Below are 10058 nucleotides of genomic sequence, written 5' to 3' on the forward strand. Positions count from 1 at the left end.
TTATAAAGTCAACATTACTATGAAATCAAAATTTTACACCAAAATCAGCATTTTTATCAAAGTGAATATTTTTTTTTTATAAGAAACCAAATTATTCATCAAAGTCTACATAATTTTACAACAAAATCAACATAAGATTATCGAGTAAAAAAAGATTTCATCTTTGTTGATCAGTCTATACTTATACTATCAATTGCGCATGAGGGTGACGCAGCAGAGGTAACGAACCAGTCATGAATTCTGGGATATCATCCGGGTACTCCCTGGAGAAAAACAATAACAAAAGCAACAACTAGTCCACGGAAATTGCTCTGGATCAGTGGCCCTATAATGCATTCTATGTATTACCTTGTAACTATATAGCTGTCCCTATTTCGAAAGTTGGAATATTATAACTTTTTCTGCAAAGGTTTCTTCCATGACATAGAGTTCCCAGTGGAATCGTCAGGAACGTATAAAAATATAACGTCCGCATTTTCGAATAATGAACATGCAATACTCTTCGATTTAATATAGACTTGGCTCCTTCGGATTAACGAGGCTTCTTGAGTTTCAAGGTCCGGTTAATCAGGGTATTAAAGGAAAATACTAGACAATTGCAAAAATTTGTTGGGTGAAAGATAAAGTCATCAGAAACATATACCCCAATTTTTATTTCAAAAATATGGTATATTATATTTTATCGCGAAAACAGTTTCTGTTATCTGAGCTTCGGCCATTATGCATATTCCGCTGGAACTCACGTGACCTTTCCGCTCGTGACGTGATATGTGACAAGCGTCCGCCATATTGCAAAAGACCAAGCGCTACAGTAACACAAATCGTGTTGTTTCTGTCTTTTTTGTAAATGGTACGATGGTGTATTCCGTTGCCTGGGGATGTACGTAATCATCGAACAATGGAAAGAGCCACCATTTCTTCCGTTTTCCAAGTAAAGAGACAGATTTAGGCAGGAGAAATGCTCCGATCATTCCGAGTCGGACGCATGTGAAAGAGACATGCACACATGTTACAACTTACTGTCAGTGGTATTTTTAACATAAATTAGATTAAATTTTTGTCAACTTTGATATTATGTTCTTCATATATAAGTATATACATAGGTATGAGTTTACTAATGGAACATTTTTCAGAAATATTACTCCCTAATAACTTTTAAATGAAGAACATAATATAAAAGTTGACAATAAACTATGCATTTACGGCATATATTTAATCATTTTAAATAAATTTGACCAAATTAGAATGAATGACCAAATTGCTGGCTCATTTTGTAGCTCGGGCAGTTCGACTGGTACCCATGAGATATATATATATTATCAAAATCTGTAAGAGATTTCACATGAGCTTGAAAATGTTTCTCTCTAACGTTCTTTTCGGTTTGGAGCCCTAAATGCTGCAGTCCACCCGAAACGTTGCCGAATACAACGGCAAATCATGAAGTACTTGTTGCTTTCATTGTTTTCCATTTTGTCCAATTACGCACGTCGGCACCAGACTCGCTATTTGTCAGTAGTGTTGGCCGTGAAATTTGTTCTGTATTCTCATTGGCTGACAAGATGTCATACTACTAGTATTTTATAATTCACCAGTTTTCGATGAATAACTTATCTGCGTCGCGAATATTATCTCTGCTCGACCAGGCTGGGATCTTGTATGGAGACTTATTAATGAGAACTAGGATCCTTATTTATTTCAACAAAATAATTCCAGTGTAATTTTTGCAGCAGATAATTTCTATTTTCCCCCGTCTGAAGCATAATTATTTTGTTTTTGAATCCCAGACACCCTACAGTCAGCCATTTGACACAAAAGGAACTGCAATCACATTTCAAAAAAAGAAAAGCTTAGGGACTGGTCATTTATTTGGGTTTGCTGGTTTTGCTGGTTGGAACTATATCACATGTTGCTGACAAGTAGTATTCTTGTTGAATGATATTGTTTTATTTTCAAATTTATTTTGACCTCAAGTGGTGCCTCCGTTTCGCTTGATTTGTCTTCTTCATCTTCAGTGGAAGATTCTCTTGCAAGATGTAAAATCGGATCGTATTGATACGGTCTAACATCCGTTTCAGAAATGACATCAGAACATCTTTTACTGCTTCAGAATCCACGGACACTGTTAAGTTGTGAGGTAAAATCAAAGAGGAAGCCATTAGCAATAGGCACATATGATGTCATGTCACGTGATACCCCAGTCTGCTCATTAACTGTCGGGTGTTTCCGTAATAGGCGGAAATACGAGTACGTTTTTTTGTGTTTTTATTGCTATTTTACAAACTTTTTGTTCAGTTTTAATCACGGAATGTGACTTTTAGAATATCCTTTACAATATATCAAAAGTTTTGTTTTCGTTCGTAATCTCCTTTAATGTGTTGAATATATACATCCCAAACAATGGTACATCACATTCACCTCTCCGGCACAACCAATTTTATTTCCGATTCACTGCCACCTACTTCAGCAGATCAGTGTTGTCGTACTTGGGTGTGTCAGACACGTAATACCTGATAATGCTCAGATCAGTGTTGTCGTACTTGGGTGTGTCAGACACGTAAGACCTGATAATGCTCAGATCAGTGTTGTCGTACTTGGGTGTGTCAGACACGTAAGACCTGATAATGTTCAGATCAGTGTTGTCGTACTTGGATGTGTCAGACACGTAAGACCTGATAATGTTTCTAGGTTGGTCAGCACCACGTCCCTTCTTGTGTATTTCACCAAAGTGTTAAACAGTTAAAATCCGCATCACCTCTAGCTTTTATTCAAAACCAAACGGGTTGGGTTGTTAATAAACTCAGGTTGGTTGGTTATTTATCATCCAAAACTGTGTTCCACAGGAGATATCGCTTGTGTGAGATCAAACGATATCTCCTAGGAGATATCGTTTTGACAGTAGATTTTGTACAATGCCCTGACAATGCTATGACGTCATGTACTTGATGACGTCACAATGCTATGACATCGCTGCACTGCAAGTGTAATGGCAGTACCATGTTCAGAGATGTACATTTTTCATTGAAAATTAATGAAGAGTGATTTTGGATGATATATAGAATCTCACCCTCGTGTCTTCTGATATCAAATATATCAACACTCGTTGATAAAGTAAAAATATCCTCGGCAAGCCTCGGATATTTGTAACTTTATCAACTCGTGTTGATATAATTGATATCAGAAGACACTTGGGTGAGATTCTCTATGTAACGCCGTACTCAGCAATATTCCAGCTATATGGCAGCGATCTGTAAATAATCGAGTCTGGACCAGACAATCCAGTGATCAACATATTGAGCATCGATCAACGTCATTGGGATACGATGACATGTGTCAACCATGTCAGCGAGCCTGACCACCAAATCCTGTTAACCGCCTTTTACGACAAACATGGGTTGCTGAAGACCAATTCTAACCCGGATATTCACGGGTCCAAAACCAAACGGATATGATGTTGTATATTATAATGATGAATGAATAATTATTTTTTTCACCAATTGTGTAACTTGCTATAAATAATAACATTCAGATCACTTGGTAATAGTGTTCAAATTATTTTCTAATGTAGATCGGTTAGCTTTGCTTGGAAAGAAGTGGCTAATAAATATAGATAACGAAAGGTCAAGCCGACCTGTTTTTGTGAACGAGGAAGGGTACGAGGGTAAATTTCCACAACGGCGGGGAAAACTGAGATACCATAACTTTGTATTAATTTCATGTAAGAATGTAAATTCAGGGCGAATGACAGGTAGGGAACAAACAAAAAATACGAACAGGCTTACGGAAGCATTGTTCAAAGCAACGTTCAGCAGAAATAAAGAAAACCTCCATTTCGAAATTAGTTTTACAACAGTAAACATGGTAAAGGTTTACAACGGAGAATAAATTACTTTGAAAGAAAAATAAATAACTGCCATTTGTATCGTGCATGTCTCTCGAATCAAGGAACGATTAACCACGATAGCAAACAGGTGGTCGCGATTATTGTCTCGAGTCGTATAGGTAGGTGTGCAGGGTGAGAAGTGTGACGACTGTACCAGATAAGACTTCTGGATTCCGTTCTATTTTTTGTCATTATCAGTCTATAGGACACAATGTTGAAGTTATTACTTGCAATACTTCTGTTTAAAACAGCTCAGGTAAGTATAGCTGGTCATCATACGCGACGCTATTTAACGTCGGTCTGAACAGTATAGTATATGAGTGAGTGAGTGAGTGAGTGAGTGAGTTTAGTCTTACTCCGCTTTTAGCAATATTCCAGCAATGGAACGGTGGATACCAGGAAGGGGCTTCACACATTGTACCAATTTGGGGCATCGAACCCAGGTCTTCGGTTTCAAGAGCGAACGGTTTAGACACTAACCTACTCCACGGCTTCTATAGTATATAGATGAATATAGTATATATGGTATATATAGGATCTTAAGCTTTATGTGATATAATTCATTCAGTTTCACGCAGTGCAGCCTGTTGCATTCAGAGGTAGCCAATTGTAGATTTGAAACAAAGTGGGGTAGCCTAGTGGTAAAAGCGTTCGCTCGTCCGGTTCTATTCCCCACTTGGCTACAACATGTACATCCCGTTTCTGTTATTCCTTGCTGAAATATTGCTGGCATACTGTTGAAAGCGGAGCACTTAACGCACTCAAGCAGACGCTCCAGCATATTGCCTTGATGTCCATTTTGTCGACATCAAGAACGACCTTCATGAACGATCAATCGTAAACTAGTTGACCTCTCCTTCTTCAGTGTATCGCGTGAAGACATTGATTATATGCCCACATTTGCCTTATCTTATTAAGGGAAGGGGTGGTCTTCAATAGTCTGTTACCTTCTGTCCTCTGAAGAGGTTAACCAGACCTGAGATAGCATTGTTAACTTTACAAGTTGTTACAGAATCGACAATTTGGTCTCAGGGGTATTTAAGTACAAATGTTTCGAAACACTGTATCATGTCTCTTCCAAGTCTCAACAGGCGTTAAGAAGGTTATCTCCCCTGTTGTGGCACTCTCCAAGGCGATAATTCTGTCGAGAAGCTCTTCATAATGTCGATGCCACCAATTTCAACTCTCCACTAAGCTGGAGAGTTAGTCCGTCAACCTACTTTTGGCACCCAGTTTTTAGCGATTAAAATTGCCTGAGTATGATTCACTTCGCCAGAGTATGTTTGTAGATTAGAACATTAGACACATCATACATGGTTTGTTTTCCAAAACAAACTATTACCCCGTCACAGCTATCATGCAATTACAGGTTGGTGGTTCATGACCCTGTAAAAACATGGGCCCTAAAGCATACAGCTCACCTTCATCCGTCCATTACACCTATGACCTGTCATCATAGATTCCTAATTCAACGTCAGTGTCGCCATCATCTGTATACCCGTGAAGGTCCGGGTTAGAATAGTGATCTTCAGTAACCCATGCTTGTCGTAAGCGGCGACTAACGGGATCGGGTGGTCAGGTTCGTTGACTTGGTGAACACATGTCATCGGTTCCCAATTGCGCAGATCGATGCTCATGCTGTTGTTCACTGGATTGTCTGGTCCAGACTCGATTATTTACAGACCGCCGCCATATAGCTGGAATATTGCTGAGTGCGGCGTACAACTAAACTCACTCACTCACTCATCATCTGTATAGAGATCTATAACGACTAGTTGCACTGTATACAAATAGACGAGGCCTGCCCTGACGCCGAATACTCTGGCATGGCAAGAATGCCAAGGTCAGTTTGTCCTAAGTCTCCAACTTCCCTGAATAAATAAACTTAACTTCATCTTTAACATTGAACATGAATCGTAAACTTTCTCCCAGCTCACTGTAATATCTTGCAGTTGCTGCAGCGACCATACCCTCCCGGGAGTCAAAAGTGGTGCTTTTCCTCCGCGGGTTGCCCGGATGATGAATGTTGTGTACACGTGACAGAACCGGATGGGCCATTCGGGAGACGAGGTGTAGCGCCACCTGGGAGGTGTTTCACTGAAACGTCGGATCTCAGAGGTAGCCAGAGTAAAATCTACGCATAATATATAGCATTTCAAGGTTAAACGATAAGTCCTTTACACTGCATAAATATGCAAATCGAAACTTGTTCTGATGGCCTGGGACGATTGATGGACAACACAGTTCCCTAAACTAACCCGCGGCCGATAATCGACTGACGGTTACATGATTGTGACTGGTCCTTTGGTGCACGGTAAACACCGACTTCCTTTTGAAGTTGAGCTTTCGATTTATGTGATATACTGACGCCTGGCTGACACTGTTACTTCAGGAATGTGCATGAGGTCGGCGTCTGAGAGGGCAGCGGTGCCTCACTGGTGTAACGACGGGGGCGACTGCGCCGACGACGAGTGCTGCGTTGAGTATGATCAGGGTCCAGGCTTCGGACGGAGGGAGGCCGGCCGGGATGTGTACCTCGGGGTGTGTGATAAGCTGGGACACTTCGACTCAGGTAAATCTTATAAATGGACTGAGGTAAAGTCGGACGTACTGGAGGTATATCAATGGGAATAACGAAATTCCAGGTTGGCTCCTGAATCGAAATGCATTACTGACTATTTTCACTCTCCAAGCGATTTCATATATATCTCCAATGAAATGTCATTTGTGTTAGGAAGATACAAGGAAGTATGTTGTGTACTGTATGTTGGCGTCTTCTCTGCAGATTGTCGTATGGACCACTTCAACAGCACTAACAACGCCCGCCCCGATGGTCTAGTGAAGAGTTGCCCCTGTAACATCAAGTACAATTGCACTCTCATTGACGATTCCGACAAAACGCTGGGTGGGTATAGTCGAGTTGCAGTAATAAGAAATACCTTGGTTCTGCCTGAATTGATGCTTTAGTTAATGTCTTGGCTCATGCCTTGGTTAATGCTTGGTTAATCTCTTGATTGATGCCTTGGTTAATGGCTTGGTTGATGCCTTGGTTAATGCTTGGTTAATGGCTTGATTGATGCCTTGGTTAATGGCTTGATTGATGCCTTGGTTAATGGCCTGATTGATGCATTGGTTAATCTTTTGATTGATGCCTTGGTTAATGGCTTGGTTGATGCCTTGGTTAATGCTTGGTTAATGGCTTGGCTGATGCCTTGGTTAATGCTTGGTTAATCTCTTGATTGATGCCTTGGTTAATGGCTTGGCTGATGCCTTGGTTAATCTCTTGATTGATGCCTTGGTTAATGCTCTGCTGATGCCTTGGTTAATGCCCTGGTTAATGCTTGGTTAATGGCTTGGTTGGTTAATGCCTGATTGATGCCTTGGTTAATCTTTTGATTGATGCCTTGGTTAATGGCTTGGCTGATGCCTTGGTTAATCTCTTGATTGATGCCTTGGTTAATGGCTCGGTTGATGCCTTGGTTAATGCTTGGTTAATGGCTTAATTGATGCCTTGGTTAATGCCTGATTGATGCCTTGGTTAATCTTTTGATTGATGCCTTGGTTAATGGCTTGGTTGATGCCTTAGTTAATGCTTGGTTAATGGCTTGATTGATGCCTTGGTTAATGCTTGGTTGATGACTTGGTTAATCTCTTGATTGATGCCTTGGTTAATGGCTTAGCTGATGCCTTGGTTAATGCTTGGTTAATCTCTTGATTGATGCCTTGGTTCATGCTTGATTGATGCCTTGGTTAATCTCTTGATTGATGCCTTGGTTAATGCTTGGTTGATGCCTTGGTTAATCTCTTGATTGATGCCTTGGTTAATGCTTGGTTGATGCCTTGGTTAATCTTTTGATTGATGCCTTGGTTAATGGCTTGGTTGATGCCTTGGTTAATGCTTGGTTAATGGCTTGATTGATGCCTTAGTTAATGCTTGGTTGCTGCCTTGGTTAATCTCTTGATTGATGCCTTGGTTAATGGCTTGGCTGATGCCTTGGTTAATGCTTGGTTAATCTCTTGATTGATGCCTTGGTTCATGCTGCCTTGGTTAATGGCTTGGCTGATGCCTTGGTTGATGCCTTGGTTAATCTCTTGATTGATGCCTTGGTTCATGCTTGGCTGATGCCTTGGTTAATGCTTGGTTAATCTCTTGATTGATGCCTTGCTTAATGCTTGGTTGATGCCTTGGTTAATCTTTTGATTGATGCCTTGGTTAATGGCTTGATTGATGCCTTGCTTAATGCTTGGTTGATGCATTGGTTAATCTTTTGATTGATGCCTTGGTTAATGGCTTGGTTGATGCCTTGGTTAATGCTTGGTTAATGGCTTGATTGATGCCTTGGTTAATGCTTGGTTGATGCCTTGGTTAATCTTGGTTAATCTCTTGATTGATGCCTTGGTTCATGCTTGGTTGATGCCTTGGTTAATGCTTGGTTAATGGCTTGATTGATGCCTTGGTTAATGGCTCGGTTGATGCCTTGGTTAATGCTTGGTTAATGGCTTGATTGGTGGCTTGGTTAATGGCTCGGTTGATGCCTTGGTTAATGGCTTGGCTGATGTCTTGGTTAATGGCTCGGTTGATGCCTTGGTTAATGCTTGGTTAATGGCTTGATTGATGCCTTGGTTAATGGCTTGGCTGATGTCTTGAGTAATGCCTTTTAATGCCTTCGCTGAAGCCTTGGTAAATTTCCTGGTTGCTGCCTTGGTTAATGGCTTGTCTGCTTTTTTTGGTTAATGGCTTGATTATGACTTGACTAATGCGATGGCTGGTAGTTAGTGTGTATGTTACTTTAATAGGTAATGCTTTTGACATTCTTGTCACATTCTGCCACATCCTGCCCCATCCTTACTGACATGTGTCAACCCTTCCTATGTGAGTAGGGGTGGTGGGGTAGCGTAGTGGTTAAAGCGTCCGCTCGTCACACCAAAGACCAGGGTTCGATTCCCCACATGAGTACAATGTGTGAAGCCCATTTCTGGTGTCCAACCGCCGCGATATTGCTGGAATACCACTACAAGCGACGTAAAACCATACTCACTCACTCACGCCTATCTGAGTCCTGTCTGTCATGCCCTATTTCATCCGGCAACAGTTCACCACGACCGGTCACATCTTATCAAATACTGTCTCATTCAGTCACATCTTGGTCTGTGTCAAATTCTGACATTTTGCCATCACATACGTGCATGCACGCCCGGTCAAATCTAAATATCACAAGCTGCCCAATCTGTCACATTTCACGTTCTGCCTAAGCTACCACACCCTAATTCATCGAAACTTGTCTGTCTTTGGCATCACTTGTGTGATCGACCCCTGCAGATACGGGTTAGAATTGATCTTCAGTAGCCCATGCTTGTTGTAAGAGGCGACTAACGGGATCGGGTGGTCAGGCTCGCTGACTTGGTTGACACATGCCATCGTATCCCAGTTGCGTGGAATGATGCTCATGGATTGCCTGGTCTAGACTCAATTATTTACAGACCGCCTCCATATAGCTGGAATATTGCTGAGTGCGGAGTAAAACTAAACTCCCTCATGCTGTTGATCACTGGATGGTCTGGTCCAGACTCAATTATTTACAGACCGCCTCCATATAGTTGGAATATTGCTGAGTGCGGAGTAAAAATAAACTCACTCATGCTGTTGATCACTGGATTGTCTGGTCCAGACTCGATGTTTACATTACAAGTTTTACATAATATACTACCTGTGTTACGCTTTCTTCAAAGAAACCTGAGATTTTGACAGCTTGGTTGTTGCTTTCCAGGGATTTGCACCTAACAGAAATACCAAAATTGCTCTCGCCAAGAAGACTTTTTCAATAAACTGAAATATATTTACCTCATGCGTGATCGTTGTCCTTGACATGTAACACTATCGACATGTAGGGCGCGGGTGGCCCAGTAGGCTAGGTCATTCTGGTTTGCTCCCCACAATCTGCTACATGTATCCAGGATCACATATTGTACATATTTGGGAAGCGAACCTGGACTTCATCATGATGAACAAACACTTTCAGCCTAAGGCGAACATCCACACACCCATTTTCTAAACATATCGCATATTCAATTACACTTGCAGTATCGACATTTGGAAATCAGGTAATATACACACACTGGGAGATTTGTTTCATTTTTAAATGTGTATGGTTTCAAATGATCGAGACAGAGAGAATAA

General features: G+C 41.1%; 1 protein-coding gene across 1 annotated transcript; it reads left to right on the plus strand.

Annotated features, from left to right (window-relative positions):
- Positions 1–3977: 3977 nt before the first annotated feature.
- On the plus strand, positions 3978–9721 carry LOC124266068. Its single transcript, XM_046700883.1, has 5 exons — positions 3978–4136; positions 5833–5998; positions 6273–6452; positions 6666–6785; positions 9649–9721. Exons 1-5 carry the CDS (start codon positions 4092–4094, stop codon positions 9660–9662), a joined length of 525 nt encoding a protein of 174 aa, XP_046556839.1. The 5' UTR covers positions 3978–4091; the 3' UTR covers positions 9663–9721.
- The last annotated feature ends 337 nt before the right edge of the window (positions 9722–10058 follow it).

The sequence above is a fragment of the Haliotis rubra genome, unplaced genomic scaffold (assembly GCF_003918875.1).
Source record: "Haliotis rubra isolate DU_JTF1 unplaced genomic scaffold, ASM391887v1 Scf123, whole genome shotgun sequence".
Lineage (NCBI taxonomy): Eukaryota > Metazoa > Mollusca > Gastropoda > Lepetellida > Haliotidae > Haliotis > Haliotis rubra.

Excerpts from the sequence above, each read along its gene's own strand:
- LOC124266068 (XM_046700883.1), top strand. The coding sequence starts at position 4,092 with ATGTTGAAGTTATTACTTGCAATACTTCTGTTTAAAACAGCTCAG. Across the intron at positions 4,137-5,832 it reads TTCTGTTTAAAACAGCTCAG|TTGCTGCAGCGACCATACCC; the intron begins GTAAGTATAGCT and ends AATATCTTGCAG. Across the intron at positions 6,453-6,665 it reads GCTGGGACACTTCGACTCAG|ATTGTCGTATGGACCACTTC; the intron begins GTAAATCTTATA and ends TCTTCTCTGCAG.